We start from the raw sequence: 17,893 nt of genomic DNA, 5'->3' as shown, positions 1-17,893 counted from the left end.
TAGGGTTTTCTACTGACCATGAAAGTATGCTTTCTGTCTTCTGCTATCTAGAAAGCGGACCTCAAATTTGCTAAAACTATTTTCCTGCTGCGTTTGTTGTTTCATCTCATATCACCGCCAATATATGTGGGGGGCTTCTGTCTCCTTTTTTTTTGGGCATTTCTCTAGAGGTGAGTCAGGTCTTATATTTCCCTCTGCTAGCATTATTTAGTTCTCCGGCCGGCGCTGGGCATATAGGGATAAAAAGTAGGACATGCTACCTGGCTACTTCTAGATGATGCGGTAGGTTTAGTTCATGGTCAGTATAGTTACATCTTCCAAGAGCTTGTTCCTATAGAGGCTTATGCTAGTTCTCTGGCCATGGAGATCATGACAGGTAACACTTTCCGGACTTTCACCAAACCCAAACTCATCCATCAGACGCCAGATAGAAGAGTATGATCCGTCACTTCACAAAAAATGTTTCCTCCAGAGTCCAATGGCGGTGATGTAAAGCAAGATTCAGGAGGAAGAAATGTCATGAATGGACTTGTTACAGTGGTGGTGCCTTTTAAAGGATGTCGCTAGTAATCAGTGTATGTCAAACAGAAATCAGTCCCAGGAGCGCTGAAGGAAACTCAGACAACATATGTAGTTTACCACAACGCGTTTCGACAGTAAACACCGTCTTCTTCAGGTGGGAGTTCCCCAAATCCCCAAATTCAATTAAGACGTGTGTACTTATCTCTCCATACAGTCTACATCCCCAGCCTGAAATATCAGATATTTCTCCGAGCTTTGTAGTAAAAGAATATGTTAATACATTGGACTAGAAATTCAGTAAGATCAGCAGGTTTTATGTCATTTCCTCCATCGGATATCAGTGGGGATGTTTTTGGTTAATTCAGTCTGTAATATACAGGATGAACAAAGCATGGAGTTTATGAAAGACTCTTACCATTCACCAACATGGAAAAGTGTTTTTCCGGTCCACTCGTCACACCGCAATGACTTTCCTGCAATGATCCGACATAATTGATGAAAAATAAAGCAGCAGCAGCTTATCTCACATTAGTGGACAGTAAGAACCACTAGAAGTCATGAGCCAACTTGACCTAAAAGAAGGATCTCCTAAAGTGACGATCAGACAGAATCAACATTCACCCACGGCATTGTGCTGGTATTTCCATCTACAGAGCAGAACCGTACATTCATCCTAACTGAATAGCCCATCGAGTGTCCACATTTTTGGATACTTAACCTTTCATGAAAACAAACCATTTATTGCTGCTATCAGTCCAGCGGACACAGCACCTACACTCCTCTGCTGCTGGAGGTCAGTAAAAAGCTTCGTTATATCATTCTTTGGAGGATTTACATAATTTCCAGCTTCATCTACCTGATGATCCAGGAGGACATTCTGCTTCTCCTCTGGATGATCCTGGGAATATAGAGGACTGGGACTTCTCTCTGGTGGATTTCTAAGTCTGGTCCCATCTATAGGAAAAATACACAGCGACTGAATACATCGTCTACATGTGATGATCAGATGACGGGGCGTCTAGGTGACTTTTAAGCAATGGGTATAGCTGTGAAGATTCACTATTTAGTAAACTTTAAGCAAAGGTGCAATAACTGTGCATTAATTAAAATATAACTTTTAATATATATAAAGTGGGGAAAAAAGTATTTAGTCAGCGACCAATAGTGCAAGTTCTCCTACTTAAAAAGATGAGAGCGGCCTGTAATTGACATCACAGGTAGATCACAACTATGAAAGTCAAAATGAGAAAACAAATCCAGAAAATCACCTTGTCTGATTTTGCAAGATTAATTTTGCAAAATAAGTATTTGGTCACCTAAAAACATGCAAGATTTCTGGCTCTCACAGACCTGTAGCTTCTTCTTTAAGAGGCTCCTCTGTCCTCCACTCATTACCTGTAGTAATGGCTCCTGTGTGAACTTGTTATCAGTATAAAAGACACCTGTCCGCAACCTCAAACAGTCACACTCCAAACTCCTCTATGGTGAAGACCAAAGAGCTGTTGAAGGACACCAGAAACAACATTGTAGCCCTGCACCAGGCTGGGAAGACTGAATCTGCAATAGGCAAGCAGCTTGGTGTGATGAAATCAACTGTGGGAGCAATAATAGAAAAATGGAAGACATACAAGACCACTGATAATCTCCCTCGATCTGGGGCTCCACGCAAGATCTCACCCCATGGGGTCAAAATGATCACAAGAACGGTGAGCAAAAATCCCAGAACCACACGGGGGGGACCTAGTGAATGACCTGCACAGAGCTGGGACCATCGTAATAAAAGCTACCATCAGTAACACACTACGCCGCCAGGGACTCAGATCCTGCAGTGCCAGACGTGTCCCCCTACTTAAGCCAGTACATGTCCGGGCCCATCTGAAGTTTGTTGGAGAGCATTTTGATTATCCAGAAGAGTATTGGGAGAATGTCATATGGTCTGATGAAACCGAAGTAGAACTGTTTGGTAGAAACAAAACACGTCGTGTTTGGAGGAGACAGAATGCTGAGTTGCATCAAAGAACACCATACCTACTGTGAAGCATGGGGGTGGCAACATCATGCTTTGGGGCTGTTTCTCTGCAAAGGGACCAGGATGACTGATCAGTGTAAATGAAAGAATGAATGGGGCCACATATCGTGAGATTTTGAGTGCAAACTTCCTTACATCAGTAAAGGCATTGAAGATGAAACGTGGATGGGTCTTTCAGCATGATAATGATCCCAAGCACACCGACAGGGCAATGAAGGAGTGGCTTCATAAGAAGCATTTCAAGGTCCTGGAGTGGCCTAGCCAGTCTCCAGATCTCAACCCCATAGAAAACCTTTGGAGGGAGTTGAAAGTCCGTGTTGCCAGCGACAGGTCCAAAACATCACTGCCCTAGAGGAGATCTGCATGGAGGAATGGGCCAACATACCACCAACAGTGCGTGCCAACCTTGTGAAGAATTACAGAAAACGTCTGACCTCTGTCATTTCCAACAAAGGATATATAACAAAATATTGAGATGAACTATTGTTAATAATGAAATACGTATTTTGTACCATAATTTGCCAAATAAATCTTACCACATCAGAAAAGGTGATTTTCTGTAATTGTTTTCTCATTTTGACTCTCATAGTTGTGATCTACCTATGATGTCAATTACAGGCCTCTCATCTTTATAAGTGGGAGAACTTGCACAATTGGGGGCTGACTAAATACTTTTTCCCCACTGTACTTTAAAATTCTGAAAAATATGAGCATAAAAACCCTAGGGACATAAATGTACGAACAAGGCAAACCAAGTTAACAACAATACCCGAGACACGATAAATGTACTAAGCCCCACCCAATCTTATCAGGCGACCATAATTGCAATACACTATATCTGAGTCAGGGCAATTTATCTGGAACACACAATTTAAAAAAAAAATTATCATTCAGCAAATGGACATCATGTATGGGGCAACACATGACATGTGCTACTTGGTAACGTTCAGAAGTTCCTATTGGAACGATCTCACCAAGTGTAGTTCAAGCGATCTGGGGCCCCCTTAGTCCTAGTGGCATGGAAGGTCCATTTTAGCTAACACTCCTGTCCATGCCCGAGTCCCGATGCATTTCCTCTCATTAGATTCTTCAGGGGAGACTGTGAAGGTTGTGTAGATTCATACTATCATGCACATCCTATCTTTTGCTTCTAAAAAAGACATGGCCTCTCCTCTATAATAAGTACAGTCTCCTCTTACCCGGAGATGAGAGGGGCTGGTGATTCTCCATGACGTCCTTGTATAGATCCTTGTGTCCTTCTATATACTCCCACTCCTCCATGGAGAAATAGACGGTGACGTCCTGACATCTTATAGGAACCTGACACACAATTACCTGTCATTAGGAGACCCCTCCCCCGGCGTTATTATATAATGTCCCAGCATTCCCGGCAGCGCTCACCTCTCCGCTCAGCAGCTCAGTGATCCTGTGGGTCAGTTCTAGGATCTTCTGCTCATGTATCAGTGAATGAGGTGGAGGCTCGGTGGTGTCACTCGGGGTCCTGCTCCATCCTCCTGACACCCGTGAGGTCACACACTCCGCAGATGACATCTTCACTACTTTGTGCTCCTGTGTATTAGGAGACGCCGATCACTACATCTATTCTAAGCGTCCTTCACCTTTCCCGTCATTTCCCTGCTTTGTTCCTAGAGATCAGAGTGATGTGAAGCTCTCACCTCTCCAGTGATCCAGTAGATTATGTCCAGGGTGAGATCTAATATCCGAGCAGCCATGTGGCTTCTATCGTCCATCTTCGGAAGGTCCATCAATGGAAAAGTTCAAAGGAACTGAAGGAATGACAAAGAGGACTGAGTGCAAAAAGCCAGAAGGACATCTTAGATGTTATGTAAAGTGCTTCAGAACTTGGGAAAATATTTAGATTTGAGAGTCCTCAGTGATTGATACCTTTTAATGGCTAACTTTTCAGTTAGCCATTAAAATATATCAACCAGTGAGGACTCTCAAATCTAAATATTTTTCTATCTACTGGCTAACACGGTACAAAGATATATATCTTTTCCGTATCAGAACTTCGGAAAATGCCGCACAACATTACTTAATGTTTCTCCTTCTAGACCTGTCCTCTACCTTTGACATAGTCAAGTACCCTATCCTATTACAAACTTCCCATCTCTTAATATCACAGACTCAGATGCCTCCTGGATCTCCTCAAGCAATAGTAAATTAATATTTTGTGCCTCCCATTCAGACTCCATCTCCATGTTTTGCCCTCTTTCTGTTGGAATCCCTTAAAGGGAACCTGTCACCCCCAAAATCGAAGGTGAGCTAAGCCCACCAGCATCAGGGGCTTATCTACAGCATGGGGGTATATGGGGTATCTAGATAGAGGTAGCACCTCTGGTGGAGTGCTTGCTGTGTCCTTTCTGGACAGCTCTTCCATCTTTGGTCCGGAGAAAATGTAATCCATTATTTGTCCATCATCTCACTCAACTCCACCTTCCCATCAGACTTATCGATCATTGTTAGTAACTCAACACATCTCAGATTAAAAATTCCACAGTGTTACAATCCACTTACTGACTGGGCATAATTTATTGAGTTTTTTGCCTCTCCGTGGTTTAACTGCCTTGAACTTTTTAGTTTTTTACTGACATGACTGCATATGGATTTTTTTTTAATTCAGAAAAAAATTGATGACTTTTTTTACATTATTTAGTAGTACATATAAATTATTGTGTAATCGACAAAATCGTAGATTATCAGAGTTTCATCAGTTTTTTCGAATGAAAAAACAAACAAACAAAAAAACTTATGGACGTCTGTAGACGCTTCATAGATGCCTGTGCAGCTTGTTTTTCACTTTAACTAATAATGTCTAATGCACACTACTACGCGTAAGACTTCTTCACGCAAGGCACCAGCTAGTATGTAAATCAGGCGGCTGATGTCCTGTAAATGCTCTCACCTCAAGAGGTTAATTGCACTTGTCAAAAATGCTAGGATGAATATTGTTTCCCTCCTGTAAAATATGTATTTCTACCTCTGGATGGCGCTGTATCAAGCTCTCCTATCAGTCTGTGACAAACAGCAGCAAACACATGGCATCCAAGTGCTGTCCGATTTTTTTCAAAGACCCATTGATTTGCATTGACAAGTTTGATCCCACGTCTTTATACTTTTGTGCAGGCCACTCAGTGTGAAGGAAAAAATCTTACATGTGAACTAACCCATAGACTATCGTAGATATAAGTGCTATCCATGAAAAACTTAGATGGCGGTCATACAAGAAAAAAGGACTCCTGAAAAGCCCTTATTCCAGACATGGAAAAACAGTGGCCTGCTAACTTCATCCGGCTCTTTGGCTGTTTCTGTTTCCTGGTCTTGTTTCAACGGTATTGGCATCCTCAGAATGCAGACATTAGTGAATATAATTTTGGAGGAGGGGGCCAGTTGTTCCTTTTTTGTAAAATATAGCCTTTGAGACTCGGTCAACAGATGGGATGAAGTCACTACATCGTGTCTGTTGTGCGGAGCCTCAGTGCACACAGCAAAAGGCCAGAGCCCGTCACCGGCAAAACAGTCTCATCATTTTCCAATTATTTACAAAATATAAATCTAAAATTTGTGCCGTGCATTTGCATTCAACCCCCTATAGTCTGATGCCCCTAAATAAAAACCTTAGTGACCAATTGCCTCCAGAAGTCACATAATTATTAAATTGAGTCCACTTCTGTGTGATTTATTCTCAGTATAACAACAGCTGTTCAGTGAAGGCCTCAAAGGTTTGTGTGAGAACATTAGGGATCAAACCGCATCAAGAAAACCAAGTAGCCGGCCAGACAGGTCAGGGATAACGTTGTGGGAAATGGTAAAGCAGGGTTAGGGTATAAAAAATAGCCCAAGCTCTGAAACTGTCATGGAGCATCAATCCATCATCCAAAAATGGAAGGCACATGGCACAACTGCAAACCTACCAAGACATGGCCCACCACCTAAACTGGCATAACAAGCAAAGAGAGCACTAATTAGTAAAGTAACCAAGAGATCCGTGGTCACTCTGGAGGAGCAACAGAGATCCACAGCTCAGGGGGGAGAATGCTCCAGTCCGAGTGCCAGTGGCAGTGCCAGGTATTGATGTGAGAGACTCATGTTTGCAGCTTGCAAAAAAACATGTAGGTGACACATCGAGCAGGTGGAGGAAGGGGCTCTGGTCAGGTGAGACCAACCTAGAACTTTTTGGGCTAAATACAAAAGCTATGTGTGATGGAAAATTAATACTACACATCACCCTGAAAAAAAAATTCCCCCATCCACTGACCACTAGAGATGAGTGAACGTTTCAAGGTTCGATTTGGTTAGGATTCACCAAACGGACCTCTGTTCGCCGAACGGTTCGATGAATGTATACGAACCTTATTAGATTCAATGAGAGGCAAAATCAAACACATAGACAACACCTTAAGGGGTGACAAAAAAGCTTCCCAAACAGCTAAAATTAAGGGCAGACACCATGAAAAGTGGCATCAATTGACCCACAGTAGAAATTTACAAATGGCACAGAAGAAGTCAGCAAGGTTTGAGGGTCTGGTCCAGCATTTACAGCTTGTAACAGAAGTTTCAACGAGGACTTAGTGGTCAAGGGAACGGTGTAAGCCTTCTTTGCTGGGAGACCTCACACCTCATACAACATCTCCAATTTTTTTTTTTTTCATTCCAGCCACACGTTTGGCACAAACATCAGTTTCATACAGTAAAATTGGTTGAAAACTGTAAGGAGAGTAAAACAGGTAGTTGACTGAAAGTAAGTACAGACATGCCTGTCTGGGAGACCTACTTACACGAGCAACCTACCAGACGGAGAACCAACTTGGAGTCTCCACATTTAAAAAAAATAATTGTCACACAGCACAAAAGTGGCATCAATTTCCACAGAGTAGAAAGAGTACAATAGGTCTCTGACACAGCATCAGTTTCATAAAGTAATATTGGCAGAAAAATGTAAGGAAAGTAACACAGGTAGTTGACTGAAAGTGCAGGCTTGCCTATCTGGGAGACCTACTTACACGGGCAACCAAACAGATGGAGACCCACATTTCAAACATTTTTTGTAACATCAGCAGCAGTAGCAACAGCAGGCACAGAAGACACCACATAGATGGCACAGACTGCAATAACGTGAGATCATAACATGACACTAAAGAAGATACCATCGCCTAGTCTGCCCAATCTGCGACTATTGTGCAAAAGTCATCGGAGATCAATTTCTTGTTCATTTTAATTAAAGTTAGGCGGTCTACACTTTGAGGGGACAGCCGAAAGCGCTTTTCCCCAAGGCTCAGTTCTAGGACCCCTACTCTTCTCCATCTACACCTTCGGCCTGGGACAGCTCACAGAATCCCATGGTTTGCAGTATCATCTCTACGCCTATAACATGCACATCTACTTACCTGGACCTGACCTCACCTCCTTACTGACCAAAATCCCACAATGTCTATCTGCGATTTCAGATTTCTTTTCTGCTCACTTTCTAAAACTGAACATGGACAAAACAGAATTCATCATCTTTCCCCCATCTCAGGCTACCCCTCCACCAGACCTATCCATCAATGCCTGCTCACTTTCCCAAGTCCTGCATGCTTGGTGCCTCGGGGTGATCCTCGACTCTGACCTCTCTTTCAAGCCACATATCCAAGTCCTTGCCTCCTCCTGCCATGTCAAACTCAAATATATTTCGAGGATCCGTACATTCCTTGACCATAAAACCACAAAAACACTAGTGCACGCCCTCATCATCTCCCACCTCGACTACTGCAACCTCCTACTCTCTGGCCTCCCCTCTAGCACTCTGGCACCACTCCAATCCATCCTACACTCTGCTGCCCGACTAATCCACCTACCTACCCGCTATTCCCCAGCCTCTCCCCTACGCCAATCCCTTCATTGGCTTCCTATTGTCCAGAGGCTCCAGTTCAAAACCCTATGACATACAAAGCCATTCACAACATGTCTCCTCCATACATCTGTGGCCTCATCTCCCGGTACTTACCTACACGCAATCTTCGATCCTCTCAAGATCTCCTTCTCTACTCCCCTTATCTCTTCTTCCCACAACCGCATCCAAGACATCTCCCGTGCTTCCCCCATACTCTGGAATTCTCTACCCCAACACATCAGACTCTTGCCTATCACTGAAACCTTCAAAAAGAACCTGAAGACCCACCTCTTCCGACAAGCCTACAAACTGCAGTGATCCTCAGTTTGCTGAACCTCCACATGACCAACTCTACCCTCTCCTAGAGTATCCTCACCGATCCCCTGTAGACTGTGAGCCCTCGCGGGAAGGGTCCTCTCTCCTTCTGTACCTGTTAGTGCCTTGTATTGCTCATATTAATTGCACATGTCTATATTTGCCCCTTTCACATGTAAAGCGCCATGGAATAAATGGCGCTATATAAAATGTATAATAATAACAATCTTTGGGGCCCGTAGTCCTATAAGTTATATACCGTCTGCCCAGTGTATCACATAAGTGTATCATAGAAGTGTAATGCTCAGAATTAATTCCAGAATGATGTATAGAGATTGTACCCTGCCATCTGACATTGTCGCATTCTAATCAGCTGTATATTTACATCCTCCCACCTCTCTCCTTGCTCCCTCTTCGACCGCTTACAATCTTGCTTCCGGTCACACCACTCCACTGAAACTGCCCTAACTAAGGTCACCAATGACCTATTAACAAGGCCAAGCGACACTACTCTGTCCTCCTCCTCCTGGACCTGTCCTCTGCCTTTGACAGTGGACAATTCCCTATTATTATAGACCCTCTCATCCCTTGGCATCACAGACTTGGCCCTATCCTGGATCTAATCATACCTAACAGACCGGACATTCAGCATCTCCCACTCACACACCACCTCCTCACCTCGCCCCCTATATGTCGGAGTCCCACAAGGTTCAGTCCTAGGGCCCCTGCCCTTCTCCATTTACACCTTCGGCCTGGGACAGCTCATAGAATCTCACGATTTTCAGTATCATCTCTATGCTGATGACACACAGATCTACATCTCTGGACCAGATATCACCTCCCTACTAACCAGAATCCCACAATGTTTGTCCGCTATTTCATCCTTCTTCTCCACTAGATTTCTAAAACTTAACATGGACAAAACAGAATTCATCATCTTTCCCCCATCTCACTCGACTCCCACAACAAACCTATCCATTACAGTAAACGGCTGCCCACTCTCCTGTTATGATCTGGTGACCTTGGAGCCGCATGAAAACTTTCTCTGGAGTCGGTGGAACCTGTACTGACCGCAAATCCTGAACTAACACCGCAACTAGAAGTAGCCGTGGGGTGTGCCTAACATACCCTAGACACCTCGACACAGCCGGAGGACTAAATACCCCTATAGATGGAAATAGAAATGCTATCTTGCCTCAGAGCAGACCCCCAAAGGATAGGCAGCCCCCCCCCACGAATAATGACTGTGAGTAGGAGAAGAATATTCACACGCAGGTAGAAAACAGGATTTAGCAAAAGAGGCCACTCTAGCTAAATAGGAAAGGATAGGACAGATTACTAGGTGGTCAGTATTAAAACCCTTCCAAAAATATCCACAACAGATAATACAAAAAGTTCCACAATCTAACTAAAGACATGGAATGTATATCTGCCACTCCAGAGAATCCAACAAGACTGAGAAAATACTGACACAATCTATGCTGGACAAAAAAACACAAAGACTAGCACTGAATTGTGAAGCACACAGCATGTGTGCCACAGGAAAAAAAACAGACACTTATCTTTGCTGATTTGGCAGAAAGGCAGGAGGAACCAGGCAGAGGTCCTACACCTCCCAACAACAATTGACAACTGGCAAGGATTAATGAATCCTGCACACCTAAATACCCCAGTCAGGACTGCAATCAGCAGACACACCTGACCAGGACTGCAACCCAGGGACAACTGCATTACCACCTACTACCACCGGAGGGAACCCAAAAGCAGAATTCACAACAGTACCCTCCCCTTGAGGAGGGGTCACCGAACCCTCACCAGCGCCCCCAGGCCGATCAGGACGAGCCAGATGAAAGGCACGGACCAGATCAGCAGCATGGACATCAGAAGCAAAAACCCAAGAATTATCCTCCTGGCCATAACCCTTCCATTTGACAAGGTACTGAAGCCTCCGCCTCGAAAAACGAGAATCCAAAATCTTCTCAACCACATACTCCAACTCCCCATCAACCAAAACAGGGGCCGGAGGATCAACAGAGGGAACAACGGGCACCACATATTTCCGCAATAAAGATCTATGGAAGACATTATGGATAGCAAAAGAGGCCGGAAGCACCAATCGAAAAGACACCAGATTAATAATCTCAGAAATCCTATAAGGACCAATAAACCGAGGCTTAAACTTAGGGGAAGAGACCTTCATAGGAACATGACGGGAAGACAACCAAACCAAATCCCCAACCCGAAGCCGGGAACCAACACACCAACGACGGTTAGCAAAACGTTGAGCCTCCTCCTGAGACAACACCAAATTGTCCACCACATGAGCCCAAATCTGCTGCAACCTGTCAACCACAGAATCCACACCAGGACAGTCAGAAGGCTCAACCTGCCCAGAAGAAAAACGAGGATGAAAACCAAAATTACAAAAAAAAGGCAAAACCAAAGTAGCCGAACTAGCCCGATTATTAAGGGCAAACTCGGCCAATGGCAAAAAGGCCACCCAATCATCCTGATCGGCAGACACAAAGCATCTCAAATAAGTCTCCAAAGTCTGATTAGTTCGCTCGGTCTGGCCATTTGTCTGAGGATGAAATGCAGAAGAAAAAGACAAATCAATGCCCAGCCTAGCACAAAAGGCCCGCCAAAACCTAGAAACAAACTGGGAACCTCTGTCGCACACAATATTCTTCGGAACACCATGCAAACGAACCACATGCTGAAAAAACAACGGAACCAACTCTGAAGAGGAAGGCAATTTAGGCAAAGGCACCAAATGAACCATCTCAGAAAACCGGTCACAAACAACCCAGATAACCGACATCCTCTGGGAAACCGGAAGATCAGAAATAAAATCCATAGAAATATGCGTCCAGGGCCTCTCAGGGACCAGCAATGGCAAAAGTAACCCACTAGCACGGGAACAACAAGGCTTGGCCCGCGCACAAGTCCCACAGGACTGCACAAAAGAACGGACATCACGTGACAACGAAGGCCACCAAAAGGACCTACCAACCAAATCTCTGGTACCAAAAATACCAGGATGACCAGCCAACACAGAACAGTGAACCTCAGAAATCACTCTACTAATCCATCTGTCAGGAACAAACAATTTCCCCACAGGACAGCGATCAGATCTATCAGCCTGAAATTCCTGAAGAACCCGCCGTAAATCAGGGGAAATGGCAGAAAGGACCACCCCTTCTTTCAGAATGCCGACCGGTTCAAGGACCTCAGGAGAATCAGGCAAAAAACTTCTAGAAAGGGCATCAGCCTTAATATTCTTAGAACCCGGAAAATAGGAAACCACAAAATCAAAACGGGAAAAAAACAAGGACCATCGAGCCTGTCTAGGATTCAGCCGTTTGGGAGACTCGAGGTAAATCAAATTCTTATGATCGGTCAGGACCACTATACGGTGCTTAGCACCCTCAAGCCAATGTCGCCACTCCTCAAACGCCCACTTCATAGCCAACAACTCCCGATTGCCGACATCATAATTGCGTTCAGCAGGCGAAAACTTGCGGGAGAAGAAAGCACACGGTTTCATCAAAGAACCAACAGAATCCCTCTGAGACAAAACGGCCCCTGCCCCAATCTCAGAAGCATCAATCTCAACCTGAAACGGAAGAGAAACATCTGGTTGGCGCACCACCGGAGCAGAAGTAAATCGGCGTTTAAGCTCCTGAAAGGCAGAGACAGCCGCAGAGGACCAATTCGCCACATCAGTGCCTTTTTTCGTCAAATCAGTCAAGGGTTTAACCACGCTGGAGAAGTTAGCAATGAACCAGCGATAAAAATTTGCAAAACCCAAAAATTTCTGAAGGCTCTTCGCGGATGTGGGTTGAATCCAATCATGAATGGCCTGAACCTTAACCGGATCCATCTCCATAGATGAGGGAGAAAAAATAAAGCCCAAAAAAGAAACCTTCTGCACCCCAAAGAGACACTTAGACCCCTTCACAAACAAAGCATTGTCACGAAGGATCTGAAATACCATCCTGACCTGTTCCACATGAGACTTCCAATCATCGGAAAAAATCAAAATATCGTCCAAATATACAATCAAAAATTTATCAATATAAGTCCGGAAGATATCATGCATGAAGGATTGAAAAACAGATGGAGCGTTAGTGAGCCAGAATGGCATCACAAGGTATTCAAAATGGCCTTCGGGCGTATTAAACGCAGTTTTCCATTCATCACCCTGCTTAATACGAACAAGAGTATATGCCCCTCGAAGGTCAATCTTAGTAAACCAACTAGCCCCCTTAATCCTAGCAAACAAATCGGAAAGCAAAGGTAAAGGGTATTGAAACTTGACCGTGATCTTATTCAAGAGGCGATAATCAATACAAGGTCTCAAGGAGCCATCCTTCTTAGCAACAAAAAAAAAACCTGCTCCCAATGGTGAAGAAGATGGCCGAATATGCCCTTTCTCCAAAGACTCCTTAACATAACTCCGCATGGCGGTATGTTCAAGCACAGACAGGTTGAAAAGTCGGCATTTAGGAAACTTACTGCCTGGAATCAAGTCAATCGCACAATCACAGTCCCTGTGCGATGGAAGGGAACTGGATTTGGGCTCATCGAATACATCCTGAAAATCAGACAAAAACTCTGGAATTTCAGAAGAGGAAGAAGAGGAGATTGACATCAAAGGAACATCATTATGAACCCCCTGACAACCCCAACTAGTCACAGACATAGATTTCCAATCCAACACAGGATTATGTACCTGCAACCATGGGAAACCCAGCATGATAACATCATGCAAATTATGCAACACCAGAAATCGTCAATCTTCCTGATGGGCTGGCGCCATGTGCATGGTCACCTGTGTCCAAAACTGGGGCTTATTTTTAGCCAAAGGTGTAGCATCAATCCCCCTTAAAGGAATAGGGTTCTGCAAAGGCTGCAAGGGAAAACCACAACGCCTGGCAAACTCAAAATCCATTAAGTTCAAGGCGGCGCCTGAATCCACAAACGCCATGACAGAAAATGATGACAATGAGCAGATCAAGGACACCGATAACAGAAATTTAGGTTGTACAGTACTGATAGTAAATGAACTAGCGATCCTATTTGTCCGCTTAGGGCAGACTGAAATGACATGAGAAGCGTCGCCACAATAATAACACAACCTATTCTGACGTCTGAATCCTTGTCGTTCCGTTCTAGACAAAATCCTATCACACTGCATTGGCTCAGGACTTTGCTCTAAGGGCGACGCCACAGCGCGCACAGTTTGACGCTCCCGCAAGCGCCGATCAATCTGAATGGCCAGAGACATAGAATCACTCAGACCGGAAGGCGTGGGAAACCCCACCATAACATCTTTAACGGATTCAGAAAGACCCTTTCTGAAAATTGCCGCCAAAGCATCATCATTCCATTTAGTCAACACAGACCATTTTCTAAATTTCTGACAATACAATTCTGCCGCCTCTTGACCCTGAGACAGGGCCAACAAGGTTTTCTCTGCTTGATCCACAGAATAGGTTCATCATATAATAATCCTAAAGCCTGAAAAAAGGAATCTACATTAAGCAAGGCCGGATTCCCAGATTCCAGGGAAAATGCCCAATCCTGTGGATCGCCACGCAGCAGGGAGATGACAATTTTAACCTGCTGAATGGAATCACCGGAGGATCGCGGTCTCAGAGCCAAAAACAGTTTACAATTGTTTTTAAAACCAAAAAAATTTGGACCTATCACCAAAAAACAAATCAGGAGTAGGAATCTTCGGCTCTAAAGCAGGAGTCTGAACAATATAATCAGAAATACCCTGTACCCTAGCAGCAAGCTGGTCTACACGAGAAGCTAATTCCTGAACATCCATGCTGGCACAAGACTCCTCAGCCACCCATAAATAAAGAGGGAAGAAAAGACAGAACAGACTGCAGAAAAAAAAATGACTCAACACCTTTCTTCCCTTCTTCTGAGATGCATTTAACTCATTATGGGCCAGTTGTACTGTTATGATCTGGTGACCTTGGAGCCGCATGAAAACTTTCTCTGGAGTCGGTGGAACCTGTACTGACCGCAAATCCTGAACTAACACCGCAACTAGAAGTAGCCGTGAGGTGTGCCTAACATACCCTAGACACCTCGACACAGCCGGAGGACTAAATACCCCTATAGATGGAAATAGGAATGCTATCTTGCCTCAGAGCAGACCCCCAAAGGATAGGCAGCCCCCCACGAATAATGACTGTGAGTAGGAGAAGAATAGACACATGCAGGTAGAAAACAGGATTTAGCAAAAGAGGCCACTCTAGCTAAATAGGAAAGGATAAGACAGATTACTAGGCGGTCAGTATTAAAACCCTTCCAAAAATATCCACAACAGATAATACAAAAAGTTCCACAATCTAACTAAAGACATGGAATGTATATCTGCCACTCCAGAGAATCCAACAAGACTGAGAAAATACTGACACAATCTAAGCTGAACAAAAAAACACAAAGAATAGCACTGAATTGTGAAGCACACAGCATGTGTGCCACAGAAACAAAACCAGACACTTATCTTTGCTGATTTGGCAGAAAGGCAGGAGGAACCAGGCAGAGGTCCTACACCTCCCAACAACAATTGACAACTGGCAAGGACTAATGAATCCTGCACACCTAAATACCCCAGTCAGAACTGCAATCAGCAGACACACCTGACCAGGACTGCAACCCAGGGACAACTGCATTACCACCTACTACCACAGGAGGGAACCCAAAAGCAGAATTCACAACACTCTCCCCAGTCCCACAAGCACGCTGCCTCGGGATAATCCTTGACGCTGATCTCTCCTTCAAACCACATATCCATGCCCTTTCCACTTCCTGCCGACTTCAACTCAAAAATATTTCACGGATCCGTACATTCCTCAACCAAGAATCTGCAAAAACCCTAGTCCATGCCCTCATCATCTTCTGTCTTGATTACTGCAACCTCCTGCTCTGTGGCCTCCCCTCTAACACTCTCGCACCCCTCCAATCTATTCTAAACTCTGCTGCCCGACTAATCCACCTGTCCCCCCACTATTCCCCAGCCTCTCCACTCTGTCAATCCCTTCACTGGCTCCCCATTGCCCAGAGATTCCAGTACAAAACCCTAACCATGACATACAAAGCCATCCACAACCTGTCTCCTCCATACATCTGTGACCTCGTCTCCCGGTACTTACCTACACGCAACCTCCGATCCTCACAAGATCTCCTTCTCGACTCCCCTCTTATCTCCTCTTCCCACAATCGTGTACAAGATTTCTCTCGCGTATCACCCCTACTCTGGAACTCTCTACCACAACACATCAGACTCTCGCCCACCATCGAAACCTTCAAAAAGAACCTGAAGACCCACCTCTTCCGACAAGCCTACAACCTGCAGTAACCACCGATCAACCAGACCGCTGCACGACCAGCTCTACCCTCACCTACTGTATCCTCACCCATCCCTTGTAGATTGTGAGCCCTCGCGGGCAGGGTCCTCTCTCCTCCTGTACCAGTTATGACTTGTATTGTTCAAGATTATTGTACTTGTTATTATTATGTATACCCCTCCTCACATGTAAAGCGCCATGGAATAAATGGCGCTATAATAATAAATAATAATAATACCGCACATTACACAGGAGCCTTAGTGCCGCAGAACTTGGGGCATACATAATTTCTTACTGGACTGTGAGCGGACAGGAGGGCGAGGAGGAAACACAAATATCCCGGAGCTGCGGTCACTGCGTCTTCTCCGGGGATATTTCCTGGTTCTCTGCTCTCCAGCATGTGAGGCAGGAAGTGTATCAGGAAGGGGCGGGGTTTAGGCTGCAGACTTCCTGTCCCTGTAGTGAGCGCCGCCATCTTGTTGGTGGAGTCTCCTAGTTCCCAGGACTCGCAGTATTACACATGGTGGCAGCAGGCGGCTGCTCCTCTTGGGATCGGGGCAGAGTAGATGGGGTATTAGTGGCAGAAGCCATCGTCCTAACAATATACCGCTATCCCAGTACTATATATACACACATCTCATCGGTTACACAGCACATGGCGGCACCCAGCTTTCAGGAGACCCTGAGAGGCAATATTGGAGCACGACATGAGGTGTTACGCAGCTTCTCCCGGACTCTGATCTGATGCCGGTGTCCGCACCACAGGATGCAGTAACAATCTGCTCTGATTATTGGATCTTTCTGCTTTTCCCCCTTATCTGATGCGTTTTTGGTGCAGATGTGAAGCCGCGTTATTAAAGCTTTTGTTATAGTACAGAAAAGCTTTGATTCTGCACTGAAAGATACAACTGCAGCTTTTTTTTTCTTGAGGTTTTTCCACAGACCAAATCTCACCCGCATCCCCAAAAATAGGAACAATAATAAGGGACATGGCTGCTATGGGAATCCTGCCGGCTCCACACATTATAATGGTCAGGGGCCTAGATGCGTTAATGGAAACACAGGCATCTGGGGGCACCGCTATATATATCGGGGGTCTCATATGGTCGCTAAACCACTGGTCATTGGGGGCAGAGCTGATAATCATCTGTTTAGTAATCAGATGAGGACATATAATACATCTCCGCGCATTGGTGACTGAGCCCTCGGCCACACCAAAGGTGCACCAAAGCCCCCTCATTATAATTTTTAATTGCACGTCATTTTCCAGGCGCCATACCACTATAATGTACGGGGCTAGTGTGATTCTACAGCAGCTGAGTCCCCTATATCACTGTATAACCAGATTAATATTCATGTTGGGGGTGATCGACTCCCTTTAAATATATAAACCCCAAGAACAAAGGAAGTCTTTCTGGAATACGTCGAGATTACCCCACTTGGGACATTTTTGGCACATTGAAAGGACAAGTCATATAACTTATGTCCGATAAATGCAGGTGCTGAATGGAAAGAATGGGGTCCAGCGGTGTCTCACATGTGCGGCCTCTATAGTCATTTCTATAGGAACTCTGAAAATATCAGAATGACCCTGGTGGGACCTGTATGTACTGGACACAGATGATAGAGCTCATCAATGTGCCATAAATGTCCCCGCTGGGACAAACTGCTTACAAGGAAAGATTTACACGTTAGTCAGTGTCAAGGATGATAGCAGGGTGGTGGGGGTTGTCACGCAGATCCCACCGCCACCACCAGTTT

The 17,893-nt window shown here is 44.8% G+C and overlaps 2 protein-coding genes across 2 annotated transcripts in view; both read right to left on the bottom strand.

The window, feature by feature from the left end:
* LOC143817465 (uncharacterized) overlaps positions 1 to 17,893 on the bottom strand; it is a 50,339-nt gene that overhangs the window by 24,854 nt on the left and 7,592 nt on the right. The gene's annotated exons all lie outside the window — the stretch shown is intronic.
* On the bottom strand, positions 966 to 16,563 carry LOC143817464 (uncharacterized). The gene is made up of 5 exons (XM_077298896.1): positions 16,428 to 16,563; positions 4,228 to 4,338; positions 3,953 to 4,120; positions 1,379 to 1,476; positions 966 to 995 (listed from the first exon to the last, which is right to left on the bottom strand). The coding sequence occupies exons 2-5, from the start codon at positions 4,315 to 4,317 to the stop codon at positions 977 to 979; spliced, it is 375 nt and encodes a 124-aa protein (XP_077155011.1). The 5' UTR covers positions 4,318 to 4,338; positions 16,428 to 16,563; the 3' UTR covers positions 966 to 976.

This window comes from Ranitomeya variabilis, chromosome 3 (assembly GCF_051348905.1).
Source record: "Ranitomeya variabilis isolate aRanVar5 chromosome 3, aRanVar5.hap1, whole genome shotgun sequence".
Classification (NCBI taxonomy): Eukaryota; Metazoa; Chordata; class Amphibia; order Anura; family Dendrobatidae; genus Ranitomeya; species Ranitomeya variabilis.
The sequence above is the reverse complement of the archived record's forward strand: the minus strand, read 5'-3'. Positions and strand labels throughout refer to the sequence as shown.

Excerpts from the sequence above, each read along its gene's own strand:
- LOC143817464 (XM_077298896.1), bottom strand. The coding sequence starts at position 4,317 with ATGGACCTTCCGAAGATGGACGATAGAAGCCACATGGCTGCTCGGATA. Across the intron at positions 4,121-4,227 it reads TCTACTGGATCACTGGAGAG|GAGCACAAAGTAGTGAAGAT; the intron begins GTGAGAGCTTCA and ends CCTAATACACAG. Across the intron at positions 1,477-3,952 it reads CTGAGCTGCTGAGCGGAGAG|ATGGGACCAGACTTAGAAAT; the intron begins GTGAGCGCTGCC and ends TTTTTCCTATAG.